Source organism: Acanthochromis polyacanthus, chromosome 19 (assembly GCF_021347895.1).
Source record: "Acanthochromis polyacanthus isolate Apoly-LR-REF ecotype Palm Island chromosome 19, KAUST_Apoly_ChrSc, whole genome shotgun sequence".
Taxonomy (NCBI): Eukaryota; Metazoa; Chordata; class Actinopteri; family Pomacentridae; genus Acanthochromis; species Acanthochromis polyacanthus.
Genome location: NC_067131.1, coordinates 14,575,310 through 14,593,093, shown reverse-complemented (window position 1 = coordinate 14,593,093; position 17,784 = coordinate 14,575,310). Strand labels below are relative to the sequence as shown.

The 17,784-nt window shown below is 41.8% G+C and overlaps 1 protein-coding gene across 10 annotated transcripts in view; it reads right to left on the bottom strand.

Moving 5' to 3' along the window:
• Positions 1 to 16,455, bottom strand: part of si:ch73-103b11.2 (myosin phosphatase Rho-interacting protein) — a 63,370-nt gene extending 46,915 nt beyond the window's left edge. For 4 of the 10 annotated variants that reach the window (XM_022220403.2, XM_051939722.1, XM_022220411.2 and 1 more), the window contains exons 1-3: positions 15,649 to 16,453; positions 13,110 to 13,187; positions 11,118 to 11,183 (exon numbers count right to left, since the gene is read on the bottom strand). In XM_022220403.2, coding sequence (XP_022076095.1) covers positions 11,118 to 11,183; positions 13,110 to 13,187; positions 15,649 to 15,768 — 264 coding nt within the window. In that variant the 5' untranslated portion in view covers positions 15,769 to 16,453. Of the gene's footprint in view, positions 1 to 11,117; positions 11,184 to 13,109; positions 13,188 to 13,828; positions 13,864 to 15,648 lie in introns of those variants that run through there. The other 6 variants (XM_051939723.1, XM_022220419.2, XM_051939729.1 and 3 more) reach the window with 4 other exon arrangements.
• Positions 16,456 to 17,784: the final 1,329 nt, after the last annotated feature.

Genomic DNA, 17,784 nt, shown 5'->3' with positions numbered 1-17,784 from the left:
AATCCCACATGAACAGGAAACTGATACCTTATAAGAAACCATTAGTCCTTTGCTATGAGCAATATAGTTCTATTTTACCCAAGGTGCTGATAGAGCTAATGCCCTGTGTTAAATGCTCCTGTCCTCAGGCTCATGCAGCAGTGAACACCAATTTAATACTAGAAGCTGAGGTTGAATAGAATAGAGGTTGTTGCTAGAGGTACGGACCCGTACCCGTAGCCTGTGGACTACGGATACGGCACTTGCCATTTGCCAATCAGATACGCGAGATCTGGTCACGTGACTCCCGGTAGACGCTGGAGGTACGGACCCGTAGCATCGGTATTACAGGTACGGACCCTAAACCTGACCCTAACACTAACCCCAACCTTAACCTTTGCTTACCTTTCAACAGTTTGCAGCGGTTAGCAGCTTCTTGACTCGCGAGACTCGGGTACGGGTCCGTATCTGTAGACACTACCGAGAATAGAAGGGCAGCCTCCTCTTGCTTACTGTCTACATTAGCTGAAGCTCAAAGTTTAACCCTCCGAATACTTAAACCCACCGGTGGGTTTGAAAGGCATGTTGTTAAAACTCACCAAATTCCATCATTAAGCAGAGTCAGAAACTGTACAAACAGTGAGAATCATCAGATTTTGAATTTTCTGACAGTCATACCCTACGAGGCTAAATTCAGTCGGGAAATTAAACAAATCCAAACTTAAACTTGCACTTTTTCATTATAATCACTGCACTCTACGAGCCTAATTTTAAAAATAAACATCTTGTTTGAATCACATCTGATGAAAAAAACAACTAAAAAGTAGTCATTCCATGGCAACCAAATATTTTTTCAGGGACTTCTCGGCTGAACTGCAGGCCATGGAAGAGTAAATAGTAAAATTTCTGGAGCATTTTTGCCAATGCTTGTATCATTTGGGAAAATGTTGTACATGTTAATTCCAGGATTTTTATTTATTTTTTGGTTGTTGTCAAATAAGAAAAAATTAAAGACATTTCCTTTTCATTTTTTGTTTCTGTTTTTATAATTTATGGCAGAATAAGTTTGTCATACTCCACAAATGACACTTTTGAATTCTTTCTACAAGTAGCCATGCTTGTTCTGTTTCAGTAAAGGAGCAAGACTTCATAATGCAGAGGAAAAAGACGGCAAAGCGAGTCAAAATGTGACAGGAGCAAAAAGAAACTGCTTGGGCTCCAGAGGGTTAAATAAAACCTTACAACTAGAGGGTGTAAAGAGTGAAAAAGTTACAATTTCTGCGTCCGACCTGCAGTAGTTTCACAATTCACATCTAGATCAACATAATGTAATAAATTCTGTCCCATTTTTAAAATGCCCCCTCTGTGTTTCATCCCTCTAACTACCCTACAGAGAAAACCTTCCTGCTCATCCAGTCAAAGAGAGCGATCATCGTTAATTTTTCTGAGTGTTTGTGTGTGCATGGTGGAGAACAATGCTGTTTTATTGACTGTAATTTGAATCTAATAAGAGTAATTTGAAGGCCATTATCTTTAGACTTATTAAGCCTTTGGGCTACGGAACACACACGAACAATAGATGGGGGATTGGCGGTGGGGAAGGGGAGGGAGAGGCCAGAGAGAAAGTATGAAAATGTATCCCCCTTGGCCATATTTTATCTTTGAGAGTTTAGAACAATAAGAAAACCGCAAACAATTTTCGTTTCACATCAGCAGGGATTGTAGTGGTTCTCCATGTGTATCTGCACACAAATGAAAGTAACAGTTTTGAGTTACCCTTTTAAAGATAAACACAATAAAAGTGACAAACGGTGGTGCCCGGCGGACAAGTGGCTCATACCCAAGCTAACCTCAGGAGTTTAATGTTTGGAGAGCAGACTTGGTCCCGATCCAGGCAGTTACTGCACTTCTGACTAAATAAATGGAAATTTCCAAACAGTGAACAAGACGAGGAGATAAGATTTTTATCTTAGTCACATCCGGGATGATGTGGTCAGTAAAGCAGGGGCAAAAACTAAAGAGGAAGGACAAGAAGACACTCGAAAGTCGGGCCAAAAGCGAGACGCAGAGGCAGATTGATAATTTGTCAAGTGAAAACACAGCCTAGCTCATCATTCATGAGCCCGTTCACTGTGTTCTGTTCAGTCAGTTTACTCTGCTGGTAATAGCAAACTTGTGTCCATGCCAGCAGTCAGATGGAAACTGGACACATGTATTAGGTCACTGGTGGACAGCGAGGACTCTGGTTAGCGATCAATGTGAGCTACAGGTTATAGCTAATGTTGTGGTCGTGCTGTCAGATCAATCATCTGCCATGGTTATAAACTGAAACTCTTCAGCTTTGATCTGACAGGGAGAGGCTGAAATGTGCTTGGTTAGGGAAGATAAGGCCTATGACACATAAAAAGAACAACTAAATATAGTTACTAGGCTACAAAAGATAAACCTCTGTTTTCTGATGACGTTTGATGATACTTTCATATCACAGGGTGTATTTTCCTGACAAATCCTCAGCTTTAACAGGAAAGCAACGGGTGTGGTGTGTTATTTTTGAAACCTCTGCTCCCGTGAAATGTCCTCCTCACACAGGATCGATCCTGTGGTGATGAGTTGTTGTCAGTGGACAGAAGCTCAGCTCAGAGAACTGTCAAAAAAGTAACACCAGTCGGGACTTTTGGAGTATCTTCTTCACAGACTACACAGTCACAGATCCTCAGGCAGGACCTAACTGACTGCTCCCACCTCTCCTATAAAGAGTAAAAGGGACTAAGCTGTTAGAGCCTGAGGAACTCTGGCTTGCCCCACACAGTTTCTTGGTGATTTTGCTTCTGTCACATTTTCAGTCACTGTGAATTAATTTTTACTGCAATATAAAGTCCAGAATTATAGAGAACTTAAAAATGTATTTGGTGCAATAGGGTTGACAAAGCTACAATGCCACAAATCAGCTATAGATATTTTACTATTCAATACTATTTTTTGAAATTTTTTTTGGCTATAGTGCACAGTGGAGAGAGAGAGACAGGAAACATGGGGAGAAGAGGGCAAAGACATGCAGTAAATGGCCATGTGTCATACTCAAGTGACTCCCTCATGGGTCACCTGCTCAACCTGCCAAGCTACAGGGGCACCTCCGACTATTCAACAACTTTAATTTGTTTCCATACTTGTCTCCTATCTGATCTGTGTAAACACTGCCTGCAGTTCAACCCAGTTGAGCTGAAATGTCCAAGAATTTTTGTGATGGTTTTGTTTAGTTAAACCAGAGTCACCTAAGGCTTCACAGTTTAGTCAAGAAATACAGAATTTAAATGAATTGAAACCAATTCAAAGTCCTCTCTGTTGCAGAAGGCTTTACTATTTCATTTCTTTGAATTGTCTTTTCATTTGTAGCTTTATATTAGTCTTTGACTGTTGAGCTACACTGTATTTGACGTTGCATTTGAGTCTTGCACTATTCTATTTCAAGCTTTATTTCACCCATTGTTTTGATGTTTCATCTTTGGCTTTTAATTTTGTCTCTGCTGTTTTGTCTCCTCTGGGTTGATTGTGATATCAGGAGAGTGTAGGACAAAGACAGTGTGACACAGCCAGGCTGGATTGCGGTTTTACGTGTGTTGGCTTGAAAAACAAAACATAAAAGCCCAATCAGAGATAATGGAAATCACAACGGTGGTTTTCAGCTTTCTTTGTTAACTCAGGTTTTCTTCACCGGGATCTACTCCTAAAAAGGGGGTGTTTAACACATCATTTCAATCTTCTTCTGCACAAAATGAACCAATTTTGTTCAGTCTGCTTCAGTCAAGAATGCACATTCAAGTGCAGAGCCATGAGGAATACGAAAAGCTGACTGAATATTAATTTTCTATCCTGTGCTATAAAGGCTACAATACCAGCAGGACCAAACGTGAAAACATGCTTATGCACTTTTGGCATCAACAACTGAATGCATGTAGGTTCCCATGGCAACGCAATGCAAAGAGTTGACCAACTGCAACGGCACAGCTTCGTTCAGTGGTATTACCAACGTACAGCTCAACAGACCTGCAGATACAATGTTTTCCCACAGCCGGGAATCTGTATCATTGAGACAGAATATCATCAGTAAAGGCTTGTTCACTCTGAGCTAAAATGCATTCACTGACCAGCATGAGAACACAGTCTTTTCCCATAAAGGCCTCCAAATATAAGCAAAGATTTATTGCACACACTTTCACCTGTAATAAAAGATGATTAACTCTCTGAACCCCTAAACCCACCAGCAGGTTTGAAAGGCATGTCGTATTTTTAACATCTGGCAAGAACACCCTGATTTTCAGAGGCAAATCGGGACCAAACGTAAAAACATATTTATGCATTTTCTGTATCACCAGCTGAATGCCTGCAGGTTCCCATGCAAAGACTTGACCTACTGTAACTGCACAGCGTTGTTCAATGGTATCACTGACGTACAGTTCAAAAGATCTGCAGATATAATGCATTCCCTCAGCTGGGAATGTGTTTCACTCAAAGTATATAGAGTATATCATCTTTGCGTTTTACAGCTGATTTAAATCCCAAACTCTTAAAATAACGTCCCCCAGAGCAGGTTAGCAGTGCAGCATACGTTGCCGTGGTCTAGCCAAGTCAGAAGACAGCTACTTCAGTGACATTAAAAACTCTGGCTTTTGGCTCCACATACCTCTCTAACCCATTAATCTGGCTTTGTAGTACAACCCTCTGCACAGTAGTTGCTCAAAGCCGGAGAGAACTGAAGATCATTGTGGTGAGCCTCCCTCAGCCGACAGAACAATGACAATGCCTTTAGAACTGGGAATTTCTGAGATAAAACAGTGACAACGGTTCATAAAAAAAATCCCCATTTCTCTGTATAAAAACAAAAACAAGGGAGTGTTCTTTATAAATATACTATGATGGATGGCAGCTTTGGGATGTGGGATTTCCATTAAGTTGAATGGCTGTTAGAGCACTGTAGACCCTGATTATTACAAGCTGCATGAATGGCTGTTCCCATGGCTTTGTGGCTTTGTGCAACGGGTACAGTGACCCCACTGTAATCCATGACTGTTTACATTCCAGCAGATCAGTTCCTACTGGAACCACGGGGAAGGAAGGGCAGGGGTTAAAGAAGACTCTCACGCACCATATCTCTACAAAACCAACACACGCCAAACCCGAGACCCACACTTAGTAAACAATCCGCAATGATCCAATGTAGAAGGCTTATACTGTCTTATCCACAAGAGCTGTGACCAACATTTATTTTCTACCCTTTCAATTATCTGCCTTTCAATCGTAAACCGACTGTACTTCCATCTTGTACGACAACTCGCAGGCAGCTATTTGCCTCCTTCTCCACTCCCATGGCTTTGCTGTGAGTGGAAGAGTGGAGCACCCCTGGAAGTGTTTCTAATTCGATGGGGTGGGGTGGTCAGCCTCCACTTCTTCCCCTGCACAGAGTGCCTGGAGGCAACAACCCAGCTCAGAGGCCCTGCCCACTCATCTATCCCCTAGAAAGCTCTCCTCATTCCCAAACCAAAGCAAGACAAAAGCACTTCCAAACGGGTTAAAAATAGCCCTCAATTTCATGTTTCAAAGGGGTAGAAGAGGCGAGAGCGTTTACGCGTGTTTCAGCATGTCAAAAGGTCTCACAAGTCTGAGGGGCAAACACAGGCTGACGTTGTATATGCTCATGTCTGAGAGATTCAGGAGAAGAGGTAGCAGCACTGTGTGTCTCAAGTTGAAAGAATGCACAAATGTGTGGGAAATGGAAGGAAGTTTGTCAAAACTCGCCCAGTTTTTGGAAAGTGCTATGGGGCAGAAGTCCACTATTTGAATTCCAGTAAACACAGGAAATTAATTGAGCTAAGATGAAATGAGAATGACTTCAGCAGCTGAAACGTCATGAGAACATCATGTTCTCGCTGGAATAACAAGGGATACGGCTGTGAGACAGACAGTCGACTGCAGTCAATGCAATCTAAAGGCAAATGCAATCCAACCGTCTCTGAATGGGCCTTTTATGTCCTGCAGCTCAATAGGTAGCCTCACTTTATTTGCAGGTATAGTGGGCTTGTTCACCCGGGGCTAAAATACATTAACTGACCAGCATGAGAGCACAGTCTTTTCCCAAAAAGGCTTCCAAATAAAGGGAGGACATATTCAACACACCTTCAACAGTAATAAAAGATTCTTAACCCTCTGAACCCCAAAACTCACCGTCCGGTTCGAAAGGTATGTTATTATTTTTTAATTTGCTAAAATTACTCCATTTATCAGATGTGGAAACTGCAAAAACAGAAGAAAAAAAAAGTTGCAACCCTTGAACTTATCATGTTACGTTTGCGCCAAATCTAAATTAAAAATTGCGACATTTCATAAAAAATCTAATTATTCCACATTCGTCCTTTAAAAATTGGCCAAAAACACATCGTTTGCTCTAACCAGATTCGGCAAAAAACTCAAATTTATTTGCTCCTTGGCACAACCATGAACCTTTCAGTGACTCCGCTGTAACCCACAGTCACGTGACAAAAATTCTGGGTTTGATCAGCTGAACTGCAGGCAGTGTATACATAAAACAGAGAGCAGACAAGTAAGGAAACAAATCACACATTTAAGTAGAAAAGCATGTATCGTATGTAGAGTCACCATATTTTTTCCAGTCTTGGTAACACCTGTTGGCACAATATGATACACAAGTTGATTGATTTTTTTTTTTTCCAATTCTTGTCACATCAAGAAAAAAAAACTGATTTTTATTTCAAGTTTAAGTCATTTTAACTGTGTCATACTGCACAAAAGACATTTGAAATTCTCATTACTTCTAGCCATGGTGGTGCTGTTTCCACAGAGGCGCAGGGTTTAATATTGCAGTGAAAAATGAGACCACAGTGAGTAAAGATGCGACATGTGACTGGAGCAAATAAAACGGCCAGAAACAGCTCGGGGTTCAGAGGGTTAACGCAAAAGCCTTGTGATTCAGTGTGAGCTCAGACACCACAACACAGACTGAGACGTCGCAAAGAAGAACACTGAGATGACGAGATGGGGAATGTGAGTGACACTGTGTGATGCAGTATGAATTAGGACATTGAAATGAGTTTTCTGACAGATATTCTGATTTGATTTGCAATAACAGTCCGATAATCATTTCGGATACGTGATGGAGCATCACCACATAAGATGTCACCAAATGTGTGACTGTCACACAAGGAGGATGGCATGAAGCATTCAGCATGAACCCTGAGCCAGACACACTGCATAACGTTGATCCTAAATTGCAGTCCTTGCGATTTTCCAATTGCAATGTTTCCAGTTGTGATTTGAAATCGATTGATTGTGCAGCCCTGTAAGAATAGATGCCATTAGGTCAAAGCTCGGTCAGAGGGAGGTGGGTGTTGTGTGTGGTATTTAAGACTGTACAGTGAAGCAGTTATTAGAGTGTGAGTGTTGATCTTTTTGTCACCAAAGTGGCTTTCTGGAGAGTTCTTCTCACCCACATACCTGCCCTCACCCCGAGGTGATAATGATTTTGTGTGTGTGTGGCAAATCACCAACTAACAGCTGTGTCATTAGTCACTGTCCTTTTTCGTCTTCTTAATTCTTATTCGCACTAGGACCATGAAGAGCAGTTTGAGGTTTCTCAAATCTTGCAGCACCTGTTCCTGACATGGCCTCTGCAGTCAAGCACCCTCGGTCCAGGTGCATTCACTCACTCACACGCTTACTCACACAGAAACACATCATGCAACTCAGCATAAACTGCAACTCTGTCCAATCCTGCCTTGCACAATTGCTTTGATGCAGCGTCTGATGTTTTTCGTCTCCGGCTACTGTAGAGAGGCTTGCTCACCGTATGACTGAGCCTAGAGACGACCGCAGCCCACACATTTGTGCTTTTGCTTCCAGAGCGTTCTGTCCTGTATCTATGTAGTGAGGACAGAGGCAGCTAGAGCGCTCCACAAAACGGAGAATCTGCCCCATGTTCACACATACCATGGTCAACTGTTGCTGGACAAAGGAACAAAACATGTTGCCTCGGCAACGCTGCCCTGACATAACTGTGTTAGGGTGCTCTTGGAAAAAAATTAGCTTGTACATTTGGCAAAGACTGAGCTGAGAATGGACTTTGGGAGTAATTTTGTCTTATCTCCATATTTACTAATAATAAATGACACAATGATTAGTCAGAGAACAAACTTAGACACAACATCGTTCCACTCCCTCCTTCTGAGGCCAAGAAGAGTCCACTAAAGCTGTGCTAACACATTAGCTTTGCATGGCAGCACATGTTCTATGCAGGCCAACATTTTCAGCTATTCACCATCCTTCTCCATCCTTCCAATCAGCGGCAGAACACGTTTTCTCTTCATCTTGCTCTGACTGCAGCTGCATTTTCTGCTTTTTGCCACTTGTCTTATGCACATAGCAGCTCATCAAAGGCGCCGCCGCTCTTAGCATAAAATGACGGCGGTGGTGTCTCATGTTGGGTGTTCACTGTAGGTGGGCAACCCCAAAATCAATGACTCCCGAGTGCTGTGATCTCCACTAGGTTTTTGCTAACCCATTCCTTTCCCCCAGAGCCGCGCCACATCCTGCAGGTTGGAACCACAGCCCATCTGGGTTTGGTTAACACAAGACAGAAGAGCCATAAAACTAAGCCTAAGAGGGAAACAGAGGGGCACCTCCTCATCTACAGCCCTAACTAGTGCTCTTAGATGGGGGTTCTGATGTGGTCTGGATGAATGTTACGCTGGCGAAAGCTGGCAACCTTTAAATTTGACCCAATGTCACTCGCAATACGGCTTTAAACAGATCATATACGTTGATTTTGGCTGCTTTGAGTGTTCTGCGACCGTAACATGAACACTAATGGATGGGAAACACTACTAATGCCAGATATTTATGCCAATTAGTTGCGTTTGTGTAGCTGTTTTTTCAACACGATTATTCTAATGCACCTTGTGTGACAAGTCAGGCTCTATACTTAGTGTCACTTGATATTTCTATCTCCAGACCCTCACCACCCCCCTCTCCCCGTTTGATCCTCCATTCAGAAAGGAGATGAAAAGATGAAGAGTGACATCCAGAAAGAACAATGAATGGGAGGAGGACATCCGCCTCTTTCTTTTGTCTTCTGTAAACACATCATCCATCTTTCTTCCGTGATCATCCTGCACCAACATCTCACAAATATAATTTGTTAGCTCCAGTGTGAAGAAGATCGGCATGTTATTTCTTGCACTAGTAAAACACAAAAATCTCCCCCGCTCCTGTATAAACTATGTAAATGCAAGCAAAGCATTTAACTTAGCAGACTTGTACAGTGAGGAAGCAGCGACTGTGAAAGGTACAGACAAGGAAATCAGATTTCACTCCCAGCTCCTGCTGCTTCTATTACATAAAACCTCGCTGGATCTCTCTACCCTACCGGAGAATACCACATGCAGTGTGAAAAGGTCAAAAGCAATAAAGCAAGTGCTGTTTCAACTGCTTCTGCTTTCACATCATTTCAAAGCACATCCCACGTTCAGAAAAAAGCAGCCGAGCACCGCTTTGGGTCAATCAATATTCAGCGTGCCCACATTCTGCAGCAAACATAAAACCGACAACCTATATAGTACTGAAACAAGTGGCCTACTAAGACATCAACTCAACAGTCAGTCTTCACCTTCATTTTATTATTAACATCAATGTCTGATACCGACTTTAAAGGTATCGGTCGCCTCGAAACTGAGCAGTTCTTCCAGTTTTTCTCTTGGAAGTCGCCACAGGGCTCTTGCACAATAAGTGTGCAGTGTGTAAGCCACTTGAACAAACACACACAGCTCGGCACATGACTTTTAGTATCAACACCATGCGGTGTCACTTCATTCCTTTTGACACTACTGCGCTAGTTCGCTTAGTGTTCCACACGTTCACTAAATACTGTGTTGTATGAAAGAAAAGCCCCGGTGTTAACAGTGAGGTGACTGCTGGTCAGCTGGCAGCGAGTCTGTTCTACTCTGCACATTTGCCTCAGGCCAAAATGCTATTTTAACTGCATTTACAGCTATTTGTTGTGTTTTTTTCCCCATCAGTAAAATTTTTTTTCCTTGTTTTTATGCAACATCCAACTTCTTTGTATACAAAAAGGTATAAAATCAATAATTCTGCTGTTGTTAAAATGACCTAACCATCAGGATATTGTTATTATGGATTATGACTACATTATTAAATAGTACAATACTACAGTAAGTATAGCTACAGTACATGACCAAATAGGAATCAGGCCCTTGCATTAACCTAACTGGAAAAATGCCAACCTTATATTTGAGGTAGGTCATCAAAAAGCAAAACAAACAAAAAACAACACTTTCCTGTTATATGATGTGTTCCTCTTCATGTGTTAGCGTTGGTAATGCAAACTCAACACTTCTAAGTATAAAAAGGGGAAAAATCACTTCTCTTTCAATGATATACTGTACAGAGAAATTGGAGCATAAGTTTATTGGGTTAAAACTATCAAAACACGAATTCTGTAAAAAGAGAAGTGTGAAAGGGAAGCATTATATGAAAACATCATACTAATGCACTGACTAATGCTTGATTTACACTAGCTGAATCTATACAGAGCCCACGCCATAGACATACGCTATTGTGAGCATTTGTACTTGTGCACTGGTGTGTCTGTGGCACTGTGTTAATTTCTTTCTATGCTTCAAGTAATGGCGACTAAAATTAAATGAATCGCGCTGGAGTTGGAACTGTTAGATGTTGAACAAAAACCTTTGCTAAAATGAATGCAATGCAGGAAAGAGAGAAGATTTTGGAACCAAATGAAAACAAGAAAACCACATTTCACTACAATGGCACAATTGTACTGCATCATGATCATATCAGATACAATTCTAGCTTATTAGATACTAAATTTTGTTTCGAAGAAGGATTAGGATTAGCTCCGATGTATAGCTACACATGAGGTTATGGTGTAGATTCAATACAATGGTTGCAAATTTCCAATGCAATCCATTAAAATACAGGTATACAGTAAGATTTTATATTTGTTTGAATAGATCATGCCACCAGATAATAACCAATAGAAGCCATCTTTCCAATATTAGCCATAAGCTAAAAGAAAGCGAGCTTGAACTCACCATCTCGTCCAGAGCGTAACGCAGTAGGCCGTGCTCGTAGAGGATGAAGAACCTTCTCTGCCATTTCTGTAAAAGAATAAAACGAGCAGTTCTTGGATTACAGACAAGGACACACAATAGATATCAGTATCAATCTACGCAGAAACACACATCATACTTTTATAAGCAACATGAGAAAATGTGCAAATGTTTATCACGTGTTTGACAGCAGCTAGTTTTTATGCATTAGCCAGCTTTAGTCACGCAGTTTTCATGAATACCGTTTGATGTATGAGAGATTTTACATTTGTAAAGCCAGAGAGTTTTAACTAGATTCGTAAATGTTCCAATTAAAATCTCGAAATTGACACGCACTTCGGGTTATGAAGACTGGGCCAAAGCGCTACAAGCATACAAAATACACGAGAGCGAGCGTTTGGCAAACAGTTGCCGTGAATCGGCAACTGAGTTCATCGGAAAACTATCTGCGTAACCACATCAAAAGGCTCTCGAGTTATAAGACAAGCCGGACAACATTTTATCAGCATGCATCAACGGCATGAGGTCTGTGTGAGGAATGAATGCCTACATACAAAGCACTGATAAGAAATCTCAGCTTGAATGCGGGTGTAATCGCAAAAAAACTATAAACACTTTCACAGGGCCACACAAGATTACACCTCTGACAACAACAACTGAGACTGCACCTCTCTTGCAGGATGGACATGATAAAAATACACAACTGCACTGACAGTATCAACTCAGAACATCGTATTTCGTTAAAGAACACTTCAAACTGAACACACATGGGGTCACATTTTAATGGTAATTCTGTCGACTTTTGTGCAAATGATATGCTAACAGTTTCCATTGATCTCCGTCCTTGTTGGCTCCATCTGCACTCCACTGCCCAACCTTCTTATCTGAATGCACCGTTTTGTCTCAGTGTTAAATTTCCAACTGAGCACAATCCATGAAATATTAAGAGCTGCTCTGTAACCTAAAAGGGGCACCGGAAGGGCTCAGAGAAGAGACACTGCAGTCTTATGTGCAGACACTGACAAAAAAATGAGACATGTGTGACTTTCAGAAGATCAATTATAGCGTCCTAACCTCAGTATCACAAGAACAGAACAGAGCCACAGGCGCGCAACTTGTTCAACTAAAGTGGTCCTTACAGCATGACTCACCCAACACATCAGCACTTTTCCTCCGCTATTTGTTTGTCGGTCGGTCAAAACCTGAACAATCTGCTCACCTCAGCACTACATACAACCCCCCAATTATACCTCCACGGCCGGAAAGCTGACGGTAAGAATAGGCACAACATATCAGTGATGATGTCAAAGCTGCAGCAGACTGTTGATAGTAGATCCAGAGGTGCTTTTTTTTTTTTTTAACCAAAAACCCATATGGAAGCCATCAGCGTGGCTGTGAGAACCGGGACCTTCCCTCTCCTCCCCCACATTCTCCCCCAGAATGTCCTCTTTTGGGATGCAACACCACAGCATAATCTGGGAGCTGATAAAGACAGGCTCCCATTACGTGATGCTAGGGCGCTATGGGTCGTGGAATAAAGTCAATATTAGGCTCATTATTGCCTGACGATGAGGCTTCGTCTGATAGAAGACTCAGCCTCCCACAGGAATCTGCTGATTGTACGGAGTAGCTACTGGAGCCACAACGAGACCTCTTGTTTTGCCAAATGTCAAATGAATGGCGGTATGCGTAGAAAAATTAAAAACAGGGAAAGTCGTGGCAGCTTTTTCTATTTACCTGACAGAATATATGCAGAAAACCACCTCATACTCAAAGCTGGTTCGCACAAAACTGCCTTTATTAACTCTTGAGGCTAAAAACAAAGGGTCAAAAACTGGTTTCTTTGAATAATGGCATTTATTATCTGGAATTTCATGACAGAAGACAACAAGAGGTGAAGAAACAATGCTATACTCTGTTCTAAACATAATCAAGCTCAGTCCTGCAAAGGTAAACACTTATGCAACCACTTACCCGAGATCTGTGTAAGGGATTGTCAAAATTTGTTCCCTCGGGTGCCAGCAACAACCATCCTCCATATATAGGCTTTGCCTGGTGGGAGGAAAACAAACATATTAACCGTTCAGTCATGCACATTGTAACTCGCTGCAGATATGACTGCAAGCTACGAGTTTTGGAGGACACAATTTCAGATGGCGTTGCACACATTCAGATTTTATTTAAACTGCAGGAAGGTGTGCATTAGCCACTAGCTGCCTGAAGTTGACTGTAGACTGCATTCTCCAGTTGGCTTTAATCCAAAGCGCCATGCTGCCCTGGAAAAAGAAAAAAAAAAAGGGAGGAAAGGCTAACACACATGATTTTCCCTCTGATCCTCTAAGTGCGTGGACTGGTGGATGGAAGGGGGAAGCAGGAGGCAGAATTTAGCATGAAAAACAGTGGATGAGAAGCAGAAGAGAGGAGCAGCGAACGCACATCTTGGGAGCTTTTGCTCCTCCAGATTTGCAATTCAAACTGAGAAATGCAAGTTGGCCTGGCAGTCTTTCTTAAATTGTTCTGGTACATACTTGAACTGCAGCCACTCTAGTAGTCAGCACTTGTTAGCCGAGCCAAAATAAAGTCCCGGCATAACCGCCGCATGCTTATTATGTGTACAGGAGGACAGATTTCACTTGGTGTTTACACTCAAACCTTACCTACACTTAAAGAGCTTAACAAATCAAGTGCCTTACGTAATTCGACTGCGCTCCAGAGCAGCAGCCTGCGAATCAAGTCAAAGAAGCTGTGGCATTTACAGTCACCTGGCACCTCCGTGTCTCTCTATCAGGGGGTTTGATTACAGTCATAACTTCATCCTATGTAAGGCCGAGAATAATCCACCATAAAATCCTCTCTGACTGCATGAGGCGCAGCATATTTCCCAGCTGAGTGACTCAGTAAACAAAATGACATAATAGGAACGTTCAAAAGTCCCAACCATAACCTTGGACTGTCAAGGGTTTGAACGGACTTGCAAGAGAAGCAACCAGATATTTAGAGATGAGGCGAGTTGATAATGTGACTGAAAGGAAAGGGGCAGCGAGGGTGGAGAAAGACGAGAGATTTGCTGTTGAAAAGAAACACTGAGACTCAAGACAGTTTAGAAAAAGGTCCCACCTCTCCTCACATGACCTGACCGCAGCCTGGATGGCAAGCTCTCCCCTGAGACGAAGGAATACGCGAGATGAATCTAGGTCATTTTTTACCCTTCACCGGTTCAGTGGCTAAACTGGAGTCATTTGAGTGTGTTCATTTCGCAATGCACCCCCCAACCCCTTACTGCCTCCCATCATAAAAGAACTACACTGCAGAGACAAGCGTGGGCCTTTAAGGCGAGGCGAAAAGGAATGACAGAATGAGTTCTGGCTGAAAATATGCACAGAATGAGAATCACAGGCTTCTGTATCTACTTGTAGAAGAACTTTTTTAACAATGAGCAACATCTTAAACCTGACTGTAAATGACACCCGAGTCATGAGAGGATAACAGTGGGGGCCAGGGGGTCAGACAGACTGATGAGGTGAAAGAAAAAGTTAAGACAATTTGCATCCTGACAGCATTTGGTCACCGTGGAGACCGTAGATCTTCAGCCATCCTAGTCATGCGAATCCTAAGAGCTTCAGTAGAAGACAACCATGCAGTTTAAAGTGACTGATGCGGAGTTGCAGGTGTTTATTCTCACCCCCTAAACCACACGGCTAATGGTCCCATTAGCAATCCAAGTCTCACGAGCTTCGAGGTGTAAATGGGTGTAAAACTGCCAAGTGAGGGATAACTCACAGTGATAATGGAGGTGAAACTGTCTAGGAAGGAACCTCAAGACTGCACTATAAGTATCTGATAAGTGATGTCATGGACTTCCTCCCTTTATCTATGTTAACCTGAGGCCGTTGAGACATATTCAGTCATCTTCTCCTAAAGCTCTTAGGACAAATACAACATTAGAAGTCTTGTTGGTCACAAAATTATCATTGGTAGAAACTTGCAACCTGGATGCAGGTGATTCCTAACCTGTTCTATTAAACAGCTTAGCAGTAGGGAATGGCCCCAATATAGGTCAGCAGAGTTCAGTATGACCCCACGATACCACTCTTAAGCTGCACTCCCTGCTGGACAGTGTGTACACAGTGGAATATATCCACCGACACACAACATGAGGGGGTGAACTTCACTCTTAGGTCACTTGTGCATTAGTGAAACAGCACTCTTGTAATGAAAAACAGAAAATCCCACATGGAGGCATTAGTAGTGGTGAAAAAAAATGTAAATACTACTGTGCTGCAAGGCAAGGAGCTGGAAGTGGGCCTGTATCTGCATGAATTAAGGTCAATATGAGCCCTTTGGCTGCAAACTAATTACGTCCAATTAAGCCAACCTTTGCACTTCACGGTTTATTGACACATGACACAAACGCTCTGACAGCTGGGTTTCCCTTTTCATTTGTGTGGGTGTAAACACAAGACCACAGCAAAGAAATACAGTACAGTCATGGTTTAAAAAGACATCGGTTCACCTGATTTAAGTCCTCGTCGTTCAGCAAATGTGATTCTCTCGGCTTAAAGCAGTTCTGGCATTTACTTTTGTTGAAAATGTTGGCTTGAAATTTCCGACAGGCATTGTCTTTGAATGACATGGTTGTTGGAATGAAGAGGCGACACTTGATGACAGAGAAATTAAAAAACAAAAAAGTAAAAAAAAAAAAAAAATCAGCCAGTCAACTTGCTGATGTGTGTTGTTCTTATTTCTGGATCATGAAACCAGAAAGTCCGTGAAGCTGCGCAGTTCACCTGTCCGGAGTTCACCTGAGGCGCTGCTGGACCTCTACCTAGGTGATATCTCTGATGGTCATCTCCCCTCCTGCTGCTAACGATCACCTGCTAACTTTCACTTCGCAGCCTTTTCGAGAAGTTGTCGGATCAAGTCGCGGGCAGATGTGCGCGTCGTTTCCCCCCCTTTAACCTCGTCCTCCGGCGGGGACTTTCGCAGGTGACATTCGGGGCCTGGAGCTCTCTGCAAAGGTCCCGTCAGCCTCCATGGGGCGGATCGGATCTACCGAGGGAGGGAGTCCACTTTGGCCCCTCTCTGTGTCTCTATCTAACAAGTGATACCGCAGTCATCGCCGTTAAATCTGACTCTATCTAAGGCCGAGCACCGTTATCCAACTTTACGAGCGCCATCGACGAGGCTGTCACGCCGCTGGATCCATCGGTTCCGTCCGTCGCGGCTCCGTGCCCCCTCCCCGGTTGGCTCCGGTACGCAGTCTGCGGTTGATGTTTTCGTCAAAATCCTCGTTCGGGCCGGACATCCAGACTGTGGAGAGGCAGGGCGGGGCTCAGGAGAGAGCGCAGCCGTGACTGACAGCCGCTCGGACCAATCAGGCGCCACGACACGCCCACATCAGAGGCAGTGGCTTTAAGCGACCAATGGGAAGCCTCTCAGGATTCCAGTGTTTTCCCTCAAGCTAGGTGGGCTTTAAAGAGCCCCTCATGACCAAAACTAACTTCCAGGCACAACTCTGATGTTGTGAGAATGTGCCTTAGCTGTTTTTCTTTCCAAGCTGAAAAGATAGAAGCTTTTGTATGGTCTTAGCTTTGATGTGTAAATTGTTCAGGTAAATGTCTACAGTTTTTTTTATTGCAGGGTCAAAACCTTAATCACCAATTTGCAGTGATTAAGGTTTGTGTAAAAAGTAAAAATAATGAAACCATAGCAAAAGCAATTAAACTGATGAGTAGTAGTTTCAACATGTGTGAAATACGTAATATTGAATATTCTAGTAAATGGAAACAAAGTAGCAAATTGATATGTATTAGAATTTGCCAAAATTGATGTTTTTTTTATCCCAAGTTGCAAAGATAGAAGCTTTTCTATGGTCTTTACTATAATATAAACTAATGCTATATTGTTTTTTATTATATTACTTTAAAATTTTTACATTGTATATATTGTATATAGTGTGATATTTTTTACATATATTTTTAATTATTTTTAACCAGTCCGATGACAAGCAAAAGCACCGAAAATTAAAATTAAAATGTGCACCAACTGGTGTGAATGACAATAAATTGACTATTCTATTCTATTCTATTCTATTTTGTGAAGTATTCAAGTAAATTTCTACAGTATTTTATTGTAGAGTCTTAACCTCAATAATCAATTTGTTGTATATGTGTTAGAATGAGATGCTTTTCATTTCAAGCTGCAAAGACAGAAGCCTTTTTATTGTCAGAACCATAATATTTAAATTATTCAGTTAAATTTCTGTATTTTTTTATTATAGAGTCTTAACTTTAATAACACATTTGTAGTATATGTGATATTGTAGAGATTTAATCTTAATATTTACGTTACTCAGGCACTTTAGTGGAGTGTTTAATACTATATGTTCTTAATTTTAGTATTGATTTTAGTTAGCTGAACTTGTGGGTTTTATTTTTTGCATTTTGTGTTTTTGTAATTGTTGGATCTTAAACTCATTATTTGGTACATTTCTGCCATGTAAGTTATTGCTGGGTGTAACCTTAATAAAAGATTATTTTATATTTTATATGATATTGTCAGGTCTTCACTGTAATATTTTTGTCGTTCAAGTAAATTTTCAAAGTAAATAACAGTCAAGAGTCTTAATGTTTATTAGCACATTTCTATG